At 44.5% G+C, this 18,336-nt stretch overlaps 1 protein-coding gene across 2 annotated transcripts in view; it reads left to right on the plus strand.

The window, feature by feature from the left end:
- The first annotated feature begins 14,691 nt into the window (after positions 1-14,691).
- Positions 14,692-18,336, plus strand: part of LPCAT3 (lysophosphatidylcholine acyltransferase 3) — a 35,844-nt gene continuing 32,199 nt past the window's right edge. The window contains exon 1 of one of the 2 annotated variants that reach the window (XM_036302116.1): positions 14,692-14,956. In XM_036302116.1, the coding sequence (XP_036158009.1) occupies positions 14,806-14,956 (151 nt within the window). In that variant the 5' untranslated portion in view covers positions 14,692-14,805. The remainder of the gene's footprint in view (positions 14,957-18,336) is intronic. The other variant, XM_036302115.1, reaches the window with a different exon arrangement.

Consider the following 18,336-nt stretch of genomic DNA (forward strand, 5'->3'; position numbering starts at 1 on the left):
CGCAAGCTGAAGCATCTAGAACACAGCAAAGGCAATGGCAGCCGAGCAGCCATGTTCTGACTGTTGTTCCTGCTGCGAAGCTTCCACACTTGGCGCTCCAGCCCTTGGCATTTCTGCGAGCAATCCAGGGCCCCTCTAATAAATTCCTCGTCTGCTGAAATCTACCATAGTTGGTTTCGGTTGCTTACGACTAAAAACAACGCTGAGTACCTGAGAAATAGTTGATTCAATGAGCCTCGGTGAGTTCAGATCACTTCCTACCTGTTTTTGGCTGTGTGGCCTACGAAGTTACTCAACCCCTCTGAGCTCCAGCTTCATCGTGTGTAAAATGGCAATAATATCACCTCCCTCAGACCCAGCTATCATTGTCAGGGCCTATTGTAGCCATGATTCAGTAAGAGGATGCATGATATAAGCATAACCAATGGACACAAGACACTGGGGGATAGGGGAGGCTGGGGGAAGCTCAAGGGGGGGGGGGGGGAGACAAATGTACTACTCTTTGTAATATTTTAAGCAATAAAAAAATAAATATTATTTTAAAAAAGTAAGAGGATGCATGCTAAGCAATGAATGTATAGCTGGTACTCAGTAAGCCCTAAATAAATAAACAACAAGTTCATCTCCAAATACCAACAGTAGCAATAGCAGCATCACTCTACTCAAGAGCTCCCAAGTACAGCAAGAAAAAAAGAGAGCATCTTAGCAAATTGCCCAGGACTCCTCCTCCTTTTACTTCTGAATTCAACACTGTGAGAAAAGTTTGACTCTCTCCCTCATGTGTGTTTTGTCTTCTTTCCTTCCATTTTGCCATCCAAGTAAAATCTTTTATTTTTCTCTCTAAAGCTTAAGGGAACAACAAAGCACAGATGTAATGGCATCTCTGAGTACCGATTCCTTTCCCAGTTCAGCAAGAATTCAAGCCAAAACCTCTAACAGTGTGTGTGTAAAAGAATTCATTGAGACCGCAACCAAGATTGGAAGTTGGAAGGCCTGTAGGGGGAGCTCTCACGCCCTACAGGGAGAACTCTTTGTAACAGTCCTCCTAACTGCTCTTCCCCTCTATAAAAAAATGTACTCTTCTTTGTTTTAGTGAAGATGCACATGACTTGCCATGGCTGCATGTTCCCAATTGCAGTTCTCTTTTTCCCAAGTGAACCCTTTTTGTTGGAGGAATATCTAGCCGACTTTAAGTCCAACTTTAAATGACAGTCTTGAAAGAACAGGGGCCATGTTATATAATCTGCTCAGTATTATGGGGATTCATAAAAACAGCGGTGCTTGTTGTCACCCTCAGGGTCATCTGAACCCCAGCTGATGTGATAATGCTGACATACAAAGCAGAAAGTAGAACCTTATGTGTTAAAATTAAATGTAACTAACACATTTACAGTGGTATGATTGGACACTTTAGAAAGTAATCATTAGTGTTCTATAGAGTCATGATTATCATATTCACAATGTTAGGTTCATTCAGGGGGCTGAATAACAGCATCCCTCTTCCCATTCCAAGTTCTAGAGAAACTGAAAAATAATACAAAAGCAGCAAATAGAGCTCAAAGTATTCTTTTAAATAGCAATAACGGTCAAAATAGAGGACATGGGCTCATATAAAAGCCAAATGGTGGTTAAAGTCACTGATCATCTGAGAGATGCGAATTAAAGTGACAATGAGGTATCATCTCAGATCTGTCAGAATGGCTAACATCAACAAATGACAAATGCTGGCAAAGATGTGAAGAAAAGGGAACCTTAGTACACTGCTGATGGGAAAGCAGACTGGTGCAACCATTATGGAAAACAGTATGGAGTTTCCTCAAGAAATTAAATATGGTACTGCTATTTGACCCTGTGATCCCACTTCTAGGAATATATTCTAAGAAACCCAAAGCACCAATCAGAAAGAATGTATGCACCTCTATGTTCATAGCAGCAAAATTTACAATAGCTAAAATCTATAAACAGCCCAAGTGCCCATCTGTAGATAAGTGGATAAAAAGCTGTGGTACCCTAGCCATTTGGCTCAGTGGATAGAGCATCGGCCTTCAGACCAAAGGACCCCAGGTTCAATTCCAGTCAAGGGCACATACTTTTGTTACAGGCTCCTCCCCAGCCCAGGCCCTGATCGGGGCGCATGCAGGAGGCAACCAATCAATGTGTTTCTCTCACATTGATGTTTCCCTCTATCTTTTCCTCTCCCTTCCACTCTCTCTAAAATCAATAGCAAAAAAAATCCTTGGATGAGGATTAACAAAAAAAAAGCTGTGGTACATTTATACCATGGAATACTATGCAGCAGTAAAAAAAGAAGTATCTCTTACCCTTTGAGATAGCAAAGAGGGACCTGGAGAGTATCATGCTAAGTGAAATAAGTCAATCGGAGAAAGACAAGTATCACATGATCTCACTCATATGTGGAATCTAAGTAACAAAATAAACTGATGAACAAAGTGGATCTAGAGACATGTAAGCATGGGACAGAGTGTGGAATCTCGAGGGAAGGCCGGGGGGGTGGGAGGTGGGAGGTAAACAACCAAAGACCTTATATGCATAACCCATGGACACAGACAACAGGGTGCTAAAGGCCTGGGGCAGGGGGTGGGGGAGGTGGTGGGGACAGGAGGGAGGGATTCAATGGGGGAAAAGGGAAACATATGTAATACTTTCAACAATAAAGAATTATTTTTTTAATATATTTTATTGATTTTTTACAGAGAGGAAGGGAGAGGGATAGAGAGTTAGAAACATCGATGAGAGAGGAACATCGATCAACTGCCTCCTGCACACCCCCTACTGGGAATGTGCCCACAACCAAGGTACATGCCCTTGACCAGAATCGAACCTGGGACTCTTCAGTCCACAGGTCGACGCTCCAGCCACTGAGCCAAACTGGTCAGGGCAAGAACTATTTTTTTAAAAAGGACTCCACTACACACACACACACACACACACACACACACACACCCCAAATGGTGGTTAACTAAACCCCAGAATTACCTTTCTAGATATAAGCAACACTAGGCCAGGAGAGACCTGCCCAAATAGAGAACATGTGTTCCTGTACACAGCTCACACTCACAAGGAGGAAGGGCCAAGCCGAGCAAGACATGCCAGTTATTTTCCCTATGTATCAGCTAGCTAAGTCACTCCACCTCCCCAGGGCACAGTGAGTGATGAAATGGAGAATGACCAGAAGAGTCATATCATGGAGCTCTCTCCCTCAGGAAAGATTTCTCAAAAGTAGTAGAAACATTTCCCCCCTAACATTCCCAAAGTCTTTCTTCTTTAACCTGTTAGGTTTGACAAGTAAGCATATAATCAACCAGAAATGTGGCTGTGCAACTGAGGAACAGATCAGGAATGTCACTAGGGCAATCCATTCACCCAACAATAACCACTGATCCTCTTTTGTGTCCTCCAATACTACTGGTCCCAGGAGCCCCAATAAGTATATCACCTTGAAACTCACCCAGTAATTATTTGAAAATTTTTCACTCACACGCCTGTGAACAAGCCACATTAATTCAAGGTCAGACTTTCCAATTTCCTCTTAGTCCCTGAATATAGAATGGAATTTTCCAATTTAGTACTCCCTACCTTAACCAGGCATTCACAAATGAAAGCTAGAATCTCCCTAGTGCTCTGTACCTTATTCAGAACTCAGACTTCCTTGCAAGAGGTAGTCTTATAAAGAAGTATTGGGAGACAGTCCAAGTGTCCAACAGTAGATGGGTGGATAAAAAAGCTGTGGTAGCCCTAACCGGTTTGGCTCAGTGCATAGAGCGTCGACCTGGGGACTGATGGGTCCCAGGGCATGTACCTTGGTTGCGGGCACATCCCCAGTAGGGAGTGTGCAGGAGGCAGCTGATGGATGTTTCTCTCTCATGGATGTTTCTAACTCTCTATCCCTCTCCCTTTCTCTCTGTGAAAAATCAACAAAATGATTTAAAAAAAAAAAAAAGCTGTGGTACATTTATACCATGGAATACTATGCAGCAGTAAAAAGGAAGAATCTCTTACCCTTTGAGGCAGCACGGAGGGACCTAGAGAGTATCATGCTAAGTGAAATAAGTCAATCAGAGAAAGACAAGTATCACATAATCTCACTCATATGTGGAATCTAAGTAACAAAATAAACTGATGAATCCAGAGATTGTGGATCCAGAGACTCGAATCATGGAACAGAGTGCAGAATCTTGGAGGGAAGGCGGGTGGGTAGAAGGTAATCAACCAAGGATCTTGTATGCATATATGCATGACCCATGGACACAGACAATGGGGTGGTGAGGTCCTGGGGTGGGGGGCAGGGGCGGCCTGGAGGGAGTCAATGGGAACAAAAAGGAAACATATGTAATACTTTCAACAATAAAGAATTGTTTTTAAAAAAGAATTATTTTTTAAAAAAGAATTGTTTTAAAATTGGGAGTAAGGGGGAGAATTCCACCCCTACAACATACTGTGTACCTAGATTATTATCAAAGACTCTAGCTACAAACAATGCTTGCCAAAATACCCATTAATTTACTGTCCAGTAAAGCTAAAGAGTGATAGTTTATTTATCTACTTTTTAAAAATAAATCTTTATTGTTGAAAGTATTACATGTGCCCCCTGGTCTACTTTTTTGATGTAGAAAAATCATAAGGGAAAAAAAGTGTTGCCTGGCCTATGTGGCTCAGTGGTTGAGCGTCGACCTATGAATCAGGAGATCACTGTTCAATGCCAGTCAGGGCACATACCCAAGTTGCAGGCTCCATCTCCAGTAGGGGGCATGCAGGAGTCAGGCAATCAATGATTCTCATCATTGATGTTTCTAACTCTCCCTCTCCCTCTCTGAAATCAGTTTTAAAAAATCTTTTTAAGAAAAAGAAAGAAAAACATTTTTTAAAGTGTAACTATATCAGAAAAAATAACATGAATGTAGAGGGGGCGGAAATAGAAGGAAGGAAGTGTGGGAAAGGAACAGTAATTACTATAGTCTGAATGTTAGTGTCCTCCCCAAATGTACGTGTTGGAATACTAATACCCAATGTGAAGTGTCACAAGGTGGCGCCCTCATGAATGGGATTAGTGCTTATGTATATACTAGAGCAGGGGTCCTCAAACTACAGCCCCGCGGGCCACATGCAAATACAAATATTGTATTTGTTCCCGTTTTGTTTTTTTACTTCAAAATAAGATATGTGCAGTGTGCATAGGAATTTGTTCATAGGTTTTTTTTAAACTATAGTCCGGCCCTCCAACGGTCTGAGGGACAGTGAACTGGCCCCCTGTTTAAAAAGTTTGAGGACCCCTGTACTAGAGGCCCGGTGCACAAAAATTTGTGCACTCAGGGGGGGGTCCCTCAGCCAGGCCTATGCCCTCTCGCAGTCTGGGACACCTTAGGGGATGACCACCTGCTGGCTTAGGCCCACTCCCTGGGGAATTGGGCCTAAGCTGGCAGTCAGACATCCCTCTGGCAGCCCATGAGCCCTCGGGGGATGTCCACTTGCCAGCGGGGAGCAGGCCTAAGCTGCAGTCGGACATCCTTAGCACTGCAGAGGAGGCGGGCAAGGCTCCCACCACCACCGCTGTACCGGCAGCCGGCAGCCTGGCTTGTGGCTGAGCAGAGCTCTCCCTGTGGGAGTGCACTGACCACCAGGGGGAAGCTCCTGCATTGAGCATATGCCCCCTGGTGGTCAGTGTGTGTCGTAGTGACCAATCATTCCCAGTCATTCTGCTGTTAGGGTCAATTTGCATATTACCCTTTTATTATATAGGAGTGCCTGGCCAGCCTGGGTGAGGGGCTGATGGCTGTTTGCAGGCTGGCCACAGCCCCTTCAGAGTGGGGGTCCCCCCAGAGGTGCCTGGTCAGCCTGGGTGAGGGGCTGATGGCTGTTTGCAGGCTGGCTAAGCCCCCCAACAGGGGCCCTCACCCCATGAGGGTGTAGTTATCCTGGGTGAGGGGCTGATGGCTGTTTGCAGGCTGGCCATGGGCCCGAGCCACCCAAGCTCCCAGTGGAGGCTGGCTGGAAGCAGGTATCTGGGATTTATTTGTCTTCTATAATTGAAACTTTATTGCCATGAGCGGAGGCCACAGCCGGCTCAGGGCAGGCGGGAAGCTTGGCTTCCTCCATCACCTGGGCAACCAAGCCTGCTTACTCCAGCTCCATGGCTGCCAGCCACCATCTTGGTTGGGTTAATTTGCATATAGTTGCTCTGATTGGCTGGTGGGCATGGCTTAGGGCATAGCAAAGGTATGGGCAATTAGTATCTTTGTCTTTTATTAGTGTAGATTGTTGTTGTTAATCCTCATCCAAGGATATTTTTTCCATTACTTTTTTTTAAGAATTATCTGCCTTTAATTTTTTTTTTTTAATTCTCACCCAAGGATATTTTTCCATTAATTTCCAGAGAGAGTGGAATGAAGGGAGGAGGATGGGAGAGAGAGAGAGAGAGAGAGAGAGAGAGAGAGAGAGAGACATCAATGTGAGAGAGACACATCAATTGGTTGCCTCCCGCACACTCCCCTACTGAGGCTGGGGAACCTGCAACTGAGGTATGTGCCCTTGACCAGGAATCAAACTCACAACCCTTTGGTCCTAGGGCCGATGCTCTACCCACTGAGGCACACTGGCCAGGGTAATTAGCGCTCTTATAAAAGAGGTCCCACAGAGCTCTTCTGCCACGTGAGAATACAACTAGAATTCTGTGATCAGAAAGAAAGCCCTCATCTGACCATGCTGACACCCTGATCTCAGTCTAGAACTGTGAGAAATACATAAGCTACCCAGTCTGTGGTATTTTGTTATAGCAACCCAATGGGCAAAGACAGTAACAAAGTAAAGCCAATTTGGGGGACTATTTTTCCCCACCCCAAACTGCATAATTCAGTGTAAACGTACTCTGGCTTATAAAGTACAAAGCACTATTTTAGGTGCTACGTGGGATGAAAAAAATGATAGGGTCAGAGTCATTGTAAGAGGTAGAGGGAGTTAAGCAACATGACAATATAACAAAGGGTTTGGGAACTAAAAGGAGAAAGATATTGCATCTGGCTGAAGAGAAATCAGAAAGTCTATGTGGAATAAGTGAGATCTTTGAAATGGGACTTGAATGGCTAGCATTTCAACAGTGGTCTTACTCTGCCTTCCCTTTTTCTGTTAATGACCCTACCATTTCTCAGCCCCCGAGGTTCAAAAGCTTAGTTATCTTTATTCTTCCTCTTCTCTGCCCCAGTCCTCCCTGAGACTACTAGATTCTATCTTTATTTTTTTTTTTAGATTCTATCTTTTAATATCTTTCACATCCACTCCTCCAAGTCAGAGCCTCCTTAGATCTCATCTAGCTAGACTGCCTTCAAACTTCTCCCCTCCTCCTCTCTCATCATCCCTAAATCTATCCTATAAACTGAAAATTTAATCTTCCTTAATGACAACGTTACATTTTTAAAACTTTAATGTCTCTCCTTTGTCTTCAGAATTAGATTAGGAAGGTAGTTCCTCCAAATTTTTTACTTCTCACAAACAAAACATCTTTTCTAATGAGAGCTTATTGAAACCTCCCATATTGCAATGCTATTTTATTCATTCATTCAACAAACACCTATTGAATGCCTACTATGTGCTGGGGATTCAAACATAAATAAGAATCCTCAATACCCTCGAGGAACTTACTTTCTAGTAGGGGAGGTAGACAAAATTATGTGAAATTCCTATGACAGCAACTGTAGTGGTTTTTAAACATGCCCCCAAATTAGTTGCCATTCCTATGTCCTCTCCTTCTAATGTGGCTGAGGGCTTGTCACTGCTGCAACAAAAGAGAATATGGGAAAAGTGATTCTACATGACGTAAGTTAGAAAACGTCACACTGCCCTAGCCAGTTTGGTTCAGTGGACAGAGCGTAGGCCCATGAACTCAAGGGTTCTGGGTTTGATTCCAGTCAAGGGCACATACCTTGATTGAAGGCTTGACCTCCGATCCTGGTCAGGGCACGTGTGGGAGGCAACCAATCAATGTGTTGATGTTTCTTTCTTTGTTTCTTCCCCTCCCTTCCACTCTCTCTAAAAATCAATGGAAAAATAACCTTGAGTGAGGATTAACAACAACAACAAAGAGAAAAGGTCATCCTGTACCCACCCAGTCCTTATGGCACACTCACTCTCAGAAGTCAGCTGCCTGGGGAAGCCCAGGCTCCATGGAGAGGCCATGTGTAGGTGCCTGGCTGAGAGCATCAACCCCCACACCAGGTCTGTGAGTGAGAAAGCTTTCGAGAGCACTCCAATCCTATCTGACTCCAACAGCATGACACCCTCCCCAAGTGAGAATTGTATAAGCTGAGCCCAATGAACGCGCAGAGCCATGAGAGATAATAAAGAAAAAAAATGAGTATTGCTGTTTAAAGTCAGTAAGGTTTAGAGTGGTTTCATTATTCAGCAATAGGAAACTAGAACAGCAGTAAAAATGGGATATTACAGGAGTGCATAGAAAGTATTCTTACCCAGATTTGGGTGGGGAAAGGGACCAGGGAGACTTCCTGGAGAAAATAACTCCTGAGTTCTGCCAGCATCTCTAAGCCAGGCCCACCCATCCTCAGAGAGTGCCCACTGCGTCATGATTTGCACAGGAAGCTGAGCAGGCTTCCCCACTCCACAACCCAATACCTACCTGTCGCTCCAGTGAAATACTCAGGTGTGAGACGCACAAACACACTTTGCGCCATCTCGCACTCTTTGCTACTCTCTAGGAAGAGCTGTGATCCTTTTTGAAATGTGTGGTCTGAGTTAGAGCAAGATCGCTTTTTAGGAAGCTCATTTCTTGCTGCCATTCCTAAAGCTCTATCAGCTGCATTCATAGTTCTTTTCCTTTTGAAAATCCTACCAAGCTCCCTACATCAGCCCAGGGCATCTCTTCAACTTCAGCTTCTTCATAGCTAACTAGTTTCCTCAAAACTGCAATGATCTCTGAGCCTCCATTTCCATTCCCAAACACCCGTGTTGCAGGTACAACAGTCACTTGGTAACCACAGGGGCTTGATTCCAGGACCCCTCACAGATAACAAAATCCATGGGTGCTCAAGTCCCTTATATAAAATGGCATAGTATTTGCACATAACCTACTCACAGGCTCCTGTATACTTAACGTCATCTCTAGAGTACTTATGATACCTAATACAATGTAAATGCTATGCAAGTAGTTGTTAGATTGTATTGTTTAGAGATCACCTTTCTGGAACTTTGTTTCCCAAATATTTTCGATCCAGAGATGTGGAACCCAAAGATATGGAGGGCTGACTGTATATACAGTAGCAGAACATGTAAAAGTCTTAGCTGAGCCCTGTATTAATTGGGTAGGCGAATGCAATAATAAGTTTTTAAAATTTTTGGCTCAAGCACAATGGAAATTTGGGTGTGGTACACATAACTTCTATGCATATTCCATTGGCTGGAACTCAACCACAAGGTCACACCTCACTGCAAGGTATGTGTTCAGAAAATGAGGAAATTAGAATTTGGTGAGCAGCTAGCAATCTCTGCCACAATCCCCAAATATAATCCATATTTCTCCAAGCTGTGGATACAAATGGGGTCCCAGTAAGATTTATCTAGCTCTTCCCCTCTACTCTCTTACACAGACTCTCCAGCTCCCTATTCATAAACATTCTTGTCTATTACCTGGCAACTTGCTCACTGTACTGTGGAGAGTGTAACATCTCCTGGAAGGAACCTCCTGCTATTACACAGAAGCCCATGAAGGGCTAAAACTGCAGAGAATGTAAAGTGAGGAAAGTAATGTAAAGAGAAGAAAACACTTCCTTGTTTTTCTGGTTATTTTTTTTTTTTAGGAGATACCAAGGCAGTGTGTTCTGTGACATAATTTCTGCCTTTTTTTTTTTTTTACATATAGCCTCTGGGCCCCAATATGAATTCATCAGGGCTAAAGTGAAAACCAACTTGAGTGACATGCACTAGGCAGTAATGAGAGAAGTTAGCTTGAAACATAGGTGGATCCCAGGCAGGGGCAAACATGGCAGTCTGACTACATCTAATCACAGAAACCAAGCAGGCTGAAATAATAGAATGTTTCTGGACACAGAGCAGGAGGCATGGGAAACCAAGGGAGGGCCTGCAGCAAACAAGGTGTACGAATGCATAGAAACAGGGAAAGTTCAGGTCTGTTGCTGGGCAAGAACAATGAGGGAATCAATCAGGTAGCAACACAGGTAGACATAGAGCAGGCTTGTAGCAAGCATATGCCCCTGGACTACAAGGCTTCACGGTCAGCCCATCATTGGGCCCCCTCCCCGTGTGGGGAGTCTGAATGTGCTTGTAACAAATTTTCCACACTTTTGCTTAAATCTTCTGGTCCGAGGAGCTCATTCTTCAGCGACTTGAGACATGACCCGGGGAAAAAACCCTCGGCTCTCTGTTGCAGTTCTCACTAAAAAGAATTCAGTCAGGCCCTAGCCTGTTTGGCTCAGTGGACAGAGCCTCAGCCTGTGGGGCAAAGGGTCCCAGGTTTGATTCGGTCAAGGGCACGTTACCTGGGTTGCAGGCTCCTCTCCAGCCCAGGCCCTGGTCAGGACTCGTGCAGGAGGCAACCACTGATGTGTATTTCTGACATCAATGTTTCTCTTTCCTTCTCTTTTCCACCCTCCCTAAAAATCAATGGAAAAATATCCTCAGATGAGGATTAACAAAAAAAAAGAAAAGAATTTCAGTCAGTCAGTCAATCAATAAATATTTATTGAGTATGTACTATGTGCCAGGCTCTGGATGTACAGTGTAAACAAAATAGACACGATCCTTACCTCACTGAAGTCGCCGTTTAGTGTGGGAGAATTTCACATCAACTCTGACCCTGAGATTTTGTTACTGAGTTGAGCATATCATGCCAGGTTTCTTCCTCCATTTGGGTGAGTTCTCTCCCAGGAGGTTCCTTGTGAAAATAGATGATTGATACGCCCACCTCAGCCATTCCTCAGAGAGAGTCCACACAACATTTTTAAAATTTTTAAATTGGTTATTAACATTGGCTTTATCAAAAGACTCATGAATCAGCAGCAGCCCATCTAGTAGGTAGACAGGTGCTCTGAGGAGCTGTACAAAATTAAAGACTTTTATAAGCAGAAAGAGGACAGAACAAGAAAGTTTAAAAAGTGGATTAGCCTGGCTGGTGTGATTGAGCATCAGCCTATGAACCAGGAGGTCACGGTTCAATCCCCAGTCAGGGCACATGCCCAGGTTGTGGGCTCGATCCCCAGTAGGAGGCATGCAGGAGGCAGCTGATCAATGGTTCTCTCTCAACATTGATGTGTTTCTCCCTCTCTCTCTATCTTTCTCTCTCTCTGAAATCAATAAAAACATTGTAAAAAATAAAAAAAAAAAAGGGTGGATTGTTTCAGGCAGTCATCTTCCCTTAGGGGAAAGCAGAGGGTCTTATCAAGCAGATTGCCTGACCTCCCTTGGCTTAGGGAGATTGAAATGTTAAAGTGGATTTGCCATTTAAGATCTATTCGCCCACACTGGGAGGGTCCAGAAGACATATTTCTTTCTTTTTTCTTTTTGTTAATCCTCACCTGAGGATATTTTTTCCATTGATTTTTAGAGAAGGTGGAAGGGAGGGAAAGAGACAGAAGATAAACATCAATGTGAGAGACACGTTGACTGGTTACTTACCCCGCACACGCTCCGACTGGGGAATCTAGCCTACAGCCAAGGTATGTGCCCTTGACCGAATCCAACTCCACGGGCACTCTAACCACTGAAAAACTGGCCAGGGCCAGAAGACATCTTTCACCACTACTGTGAGAAATACATTTGTGAGGGTAGCTCAGCATCCTTGAAGAGCTCTGTGATGGCTCTTCTCTGTAGGCCAGACCTTACAGTGGGAACTGCCATCACTGAACTGGGAAACATAAATGCAATGGGAATAATTGGTTCCTGGAGTGGAAGGGGCCATGTGGCAGCATTCAAACACCAAAGACAAGGTGGGTGTGGTTGCCATAATGGACAGCAAAGTCAAAGCACAATCACTCGATTTGTATAAGCAGAAAAGTTTTAGGTCAAGTGAACAAATATCTAACTTGAATCATAAAAACAGCTTCATGGCCCCTCAATCAATTCCCAGACTTGAGCCAGAACCCTTGAATGAAAGTGAGGCTAGGTCCCCTTAAGGAAGGACCCAGGGACACTATCAAAAATTCATTCTGTTAATCTTTCCCCTGGCCTTTCCCAAAGAAACCTATAGCCTTTTACCAAGAAACTGTGTATTGGGGGAAAAGAAATTACCAGATTTGCCAGGAATACTTGACACTGGCACCGAACTGACACTAATTCCAGGAGACCCAAAATGTCAGTGTGATCCACCAGTCAGATAAGGGGTTTACAGAGGTCAGGTACTCAATGGAGTTTTAGCTCAGATCCCTAGTACAGTGGGCCCAGGAGGGTCCCCAAACCCATCCTGTGGTTATTTACCCAGTTCCAAATGCATACTTGGAATAAATATACTAAGCAGTTGGCAGAGTGCCCACATTGGCTCCCTAACCTCTGGAGTGAGTGCCATTGTGCTAGGAAAGGCCAGGTAGGAGCCACCAAAATTGCCTCTACCTCTGTAAACCAAAAGCAATACCCAATTCCTGGAGGGAATGCAGAGATCAGTGCCACTTACCATCAAGGACTTGAAACGTGCAGGGGTGGTGATTTCTACCACATGTGCACTCAACTCACCTGTTTGGCCTGTGCAGAACACAGATGGATCCTGGAGAATGACAGTGGGTCATTGTCAGCATAACCAGGGAGAGAGACTTGCAATCCCAAATGTGCTTTCATTGCTTGAACAAATGAACATATCCTCTGTCTAATGGAAAAACTCAGCTTTTTTTCCTTCCCATGTAAGGGAAAATCCAATTCTTCCCTACTGTGTCTTTCTTTCCTGTGAGTCTCCTTGACCACCCACACAAAACACTTCACTTCTGGCCACCAAATGTGTGGAGGTTTTTCCCCCACACCAAATAATTTTCTGCAACATCAACTTAATTCTGACATTATCTACTCAGAGATAGGGTCAGATACCACAGGTTAAAGGTTCGGTCTTACAAGACTGCCCTGACCCCACTTCAGAAGCCAGTCAAAAGCTCAGAATGTCACCGGAGCTTCTGACCAACAGGCTATAGTTTGTCACCAGAGCTCCTGACCAAACAGACTATAGTTTGGTGGTTCTAATGACTCCCTCTTCAGGTTCAATTAATTTGCTAAAGTGGTCACAGAACTCAGAAAAACATTTTACTTACTTTTACTTGTTTATTATAAAGGAATATGATATACAGTTGAACATCCAGGTGATAGGAATGAACAGGACAAGATATGTGGGAAGGGACTGGAGCTTCCATGCCCTCTCCAGGCATGTCACTCTCCCAACACCTCCACATGTTCACCAAGCTGGAAGCTCTCCAAACCCCATACTATTTTTGCTTAATCCCTTCACCTTTTTCATCCAGCCCTGCAATCCTCCTTCCCTCTGACAGCTGTCAGTCTGTTTTCTATCTGTCTGTTTCTATTTGTTAGTTTCTTTTGTTCATTAGATCCCACCTACGAGTGAAATCATATGGTACTTGTCTTTCTCTGGCTTATTTCGGTTAGCATAATGCTCTCCAGGCCCATCCATGCTGTTGCAAAAGGTAAGCTTGACACTTGGGCTGCTTCCAAAATTTGACTTATTGTAAATAATGGTGCAATGAACATAGGGATGCATATATTTTTTCGAATTTGTGTTCCGGATTTCTTCGGATAAATTCCCAAAAGTGAAATCACTGGGTCATAAGGCAATTCCATAGCTAATATTTTGAGGTAACGCCATACTGCTTTCCAGAGTGGCTGCGCCGATCTGCATTCCCACCAACAGGGCACTTCCTCGCCAACACTTGGTGTAATCTGAACAGTGGTTACCTTTAGGAAATAAGGATGGGAAGCAGGGTGGGAGAGGGTAAATACTTTTATTTTCTGTTTTACAAATTCCCCTACTGCTTGAACTTTTATCATAAACCTTAAATAGTGACAAAGTCGTTTAATTTTTCATGAAAATAATGATAAGATCGGCCTATCTTCATTTCACCGCCTCTCCGGGGAAGGTAACGTTTTCATATAGAAAATTACATGACAGGGGCTGCATGAAATAAAAGGAGCAGGCAAATAGTGTTCGGGGGCACTGGGCTCTCCCAAGACCCTCTGGCGAGTCTAACGGCTTAAGAATGCCCCGGAAATTCCGTTAGGAGGCGCTCGCGAGGCTGTAGCAGGATTTCCCGCCCTCTCCGTTACATGCCCCAGTAACCCCGGCGCGCCTGCGACCGCGAGTAACCCTGCGGGCGGGGGACAGGCCCCCCCCCCGCCCCGACTCTCGCCTGCTCCGTCCCAGCCAATGGGAAGGCAGCGCACGAGCCGGCCGGACATTCGCCCTCACCGACTCCTCCCCTGAACAGTAGAACCGAGTTGTACCACCACCTCGCCTTCGGCTTCTGACTTTTCCAATCACTCCTCTAGTTTCCGATTCCAAGCCCCGCCCCCCGGGCAGCACCCAGCTCATTCTGGGCCGGAGTCACCTTTGCATTACAAACGTTCCGCCCCGCCCTCTGCCTACCTTGCTGCGTTAGGCCCCGCCCCCCGGTGGGACCGACCAATAGCCGGGAGCGCCGGGAGCCACTGGGCGGGTCTACAGCCAATGCGCACGCCGTGGGCGGGCTCCGGGCCGGAATTGGGGGTGAAGCTACAGGGCTGTGCCCACATTCGGGGCGCACGGAGCTGAGGGGTCCCTTGGGGGCGCCCGGAGCTAAGATGGCGTCTGCTGCTGAGGGGGACGTGGGAACCGCGACCGAGCCGACCAGGGTGCTGCAGTGGGGTTTCCAGGAGCTGAGCCTTAACAACTTGGCGACGTCCCTGGGCGCGTCGGAACAGGCGCTGCGGCTCATCATCTCCATCTTCCTGGGTAAGGACCCTCGTGCCTCCTTCCGCCCTCTCGCGGAGTCCGCGGGGAACGGGGACGTAACCTCCCCGTCTTCCCGGAGCCAGCGGGAGGGCTTTGTGGGGTGCATGTGTGAATGCGAAAACACACCAACCAGCTATTTATTGAAAGGCAGATCTTGTCTGGAGTCCGGGGCTGCTGTGCCCTCTGAACCTCTTCACCTTTCTCGTCGACCCCAGCTGTACCCTTCATTTGGCGCCACCACCCTCCCGGTGTCCCCACGACCTGCCCTTATTTGTCGCTCTTGAGTTCTACTCTTTGGCCATGTGCACTGCTGTCTGTTATTAATGCTGTATCAGCCCTCACAGGCGCGCTCCTTATCGGCAGCATAGGCCCCCTAACTTAAGTATTTTATTTTAGCTCTGTGGGCCTCCTCAGCCCCCTATTTTGAGTCTCTGTTTTGTGCATTGCCCGCTTATGTGACACTTTCATCGCTTTTCTGTCCCATTTCTAATATTTGGTTCTTATGCCATATGACTTTTCTTCTCCCTAGCCACCCACCTGTCATTTACACTGGAATATCGTCCTAACACTAGGCTTGGGAAACAGGATTGACAACCCCCTTATAAACTATCCGTGCTACCCCAAGCGTTCATTACCTGTATGGTTCAAAGGATGTGGTGTATCTGAATTTGTGTCACAACGAGCTGTGTTGTCACCGGTTTATAGGCTTCTTTACTGCTTCCTTCCTCCATGGCTTTTTTAATATGTGGAAGCAGCATGCTGCTTAGAAACTGTGGGACCCTGGGCAAGCCACTTAACCTGTCTGGGCCCCAATTTTCTTACCTGTGAAATGGAAACTGTGGTGCCTCCTTGATAGGATTGCTGTAAAATCCTGTAGAAATTCAAAGGTCAAGATTTGATGTATAAATATTTGAGTGGTTGGAAGGTTTTATGAAGGTTATGGGACTTTAGCTAGGAGAGCAGGGGTGGGGAAGAATTAAGCAAACATTACTGGGAGAAGAGCCGAGGGTTAGAGAACTGAACAGTAAGAAGTTTGAGATGAAGTTGGGCAGTTGTGGAATGTCTTAAATGCCAGAAAGAAGTTTGGAATTTATCCAGTAGTAGTCAGTAGAGATATTGACATATAATATCACCTAAGAGTGTTAATCCGATCTAGATAATGGAAGAGGCATTAATTCATATTTAAACAACCTTGGCTAATATCATTTTCTTTTGCTTATTATATGTCAAACCAAGATGATCTTTATTTCTTCCAAATAAAGGTAGCCTTTTCCCTCCCTTGTGGAATTATAAAATTTTAGAGGTGAAAGGGGCTTTAGGTTGTGTGACCTCAGTATTACCCAACCCAAATTTATCAGCACCCCGATCTAGGGTTCTCTGTGCCACGCTAGCTTTTTTAACTTCCCACTCCTTCAACCTTGTTTCTGACCCAGTTATTTGTTGGGATTGGGATTGGCAATTAGGAGTATTTACATTAGTTGGGAAGTTCACTGTTGATTTCTCAACTATAAATACAAGCAGCAAAAAATTATAAGGGGCATCCTATTAAATGGAGCCAGAGCTGGAATTAAGACTTGGAATTCGTCCTTTTTGTGCTGGTGGACTATTGCTATGTACTATCTATCATAGGGCATACAACTGACTGGGAAATTGTTTTCTCTATACCATACCCCTTCTGACCCATGGTAAGAAATATGTTTTACCTCATGACCCAATACACACATATGTGTAAACATGTATTTTATGTATTAAATCCTTACCCCAGGATGTGTTTTTATTGTTTTGAGAGAGGGGGGGGGAGAGAAACATCAATCAGTTGCCTCCTATATACCCCCTGACTGGGGATTGAACTGGCAACTTGACCCTTTGGTGCATGGGACTATACTCCAAATGAGTCACATCGGCCAGGGCTAAACATGTACTTTAAACAAAAGTTCCAGGAAACATTACTTATCCTTATTGGAGGCAGTGTGTTTAGCTATTTTCTCTTTTATTTTTAGTATTGTTTATGACTTACTAATTTATTTCATGACCCATTAATGGAATATATCAAGTAGCTTGAAAATCCCAAGTTAAGACTGTAATTTTTTTTTTTAAATATATTTTATTGATTTTTCACAGAGAGGAAGGGAGAGAGATAGAGAGTTAGAAACATCGATGAGAGAGAAACATCGATCAGCCGCCTCTTGCACATCTCCTACTGGGGATGTGCCCGCAACCCAGGTACATGCTCTTGACCGGAACCGAACCCGGGACCCTTCAGTCTGCAGGCCGACGCTCTATCCACTGAGCCAAACCGGTTCTGGCGAGACTGTAATTTTTAATATTCAGTATTTCAAGGAAAGGGCAAGCTCCTGAAGTTTGCCACTTCGGAGTACTGTGAACAACCAGAAGACTCTATCAAAGGGGTGTGTGTATGTCTTGTGTATTGATGTGATTGCAGGGAATTTGGTGGAAGATGAATTTTGCTATGAGCCCTGGTGCTGGCAAATGCTACTGGGAAACATCTTCTTTTCAACAACTGGGATCTCATCACTTTTAAGCATAATAACATGAATTGTTTCAAATAAATTCAGTAAAATATACCTACAGTGAGTGAAGCACTATGCTTGGGCAAGGGCAGTGGTATAGTATGAGTAATAGACCTATGCACTCAAAGGCATTATATGCAGTCTGTTAGTGGGTAGGGAATGGGCATGAGGTTAGTATTCTAATAACCACAATAAAAGGCAGGTATCCGAGGGTCATAAGATAATTACCAGGCTTTATGAGATTTAAAAATTGGACCTGTAATGAACTTTGAGAGTTGAATAAGGTTTCAACAGATTGAGATGATAAGACTGAAGGAACAGCATGAGCGAAAGCACTGAGGTAATAATGTGTCATGACACTTTCAAGGAGCAGCAACCAGTCCAGTTTGACTAAAGCAGGACTTAAGTAGAGAAGTGGTGGAAAATAAGACTGGAAAGGTAAGGAGTTTGTACTTAATTAAGTAGAAAATAGGGAACCATTGGAAATATTTGAAAGGTGAATAGAAGATAATACAGTGAAGGGTAATTTGAAGTGGACATAGACAAGAGGTAGGGAAACTAATGAGAAGAAACATGATCTAAATAGTTATAATGATTTGGAAGCAAGGCAGTTATGAGGGAAAAGAAGGGTATTTTCAGAATACAGAATCTTTTGAGAGGTAGACTCTAAACAATCCACCTTCAGCTGTTCATGGCAGAAACGCAAGAATCAGCTTTGTCATCTCCCCACATCCCTATCACTAAGTCCAATCAATGTTACCTCCAACTTGTGTCTCAGATATATCCACTTTTCTCCCATCAACACAGCCACTGACCATAAGTCACCAGAACCACCCAAATAGTCTCTTG

The sequence above is a fragment of the Myotis myotis genome, unplaced genomic scaffold, assembly GCF_014108235.1.
Source record: "Myotis myotis isolate mMyoMyo1 unplaced genomic scaffold, mMyoMyo1.p scaffold_m19_p_3, whole genome shotgun sequence".
In the NCBI taxonomy this organism is placed as follows: domain Eukaryota; kingdom Metazoa; phylum Chordata; class Mammalia; order Chiroptera; family Vespertilionidae; genus Myotis; species Myotis myotis.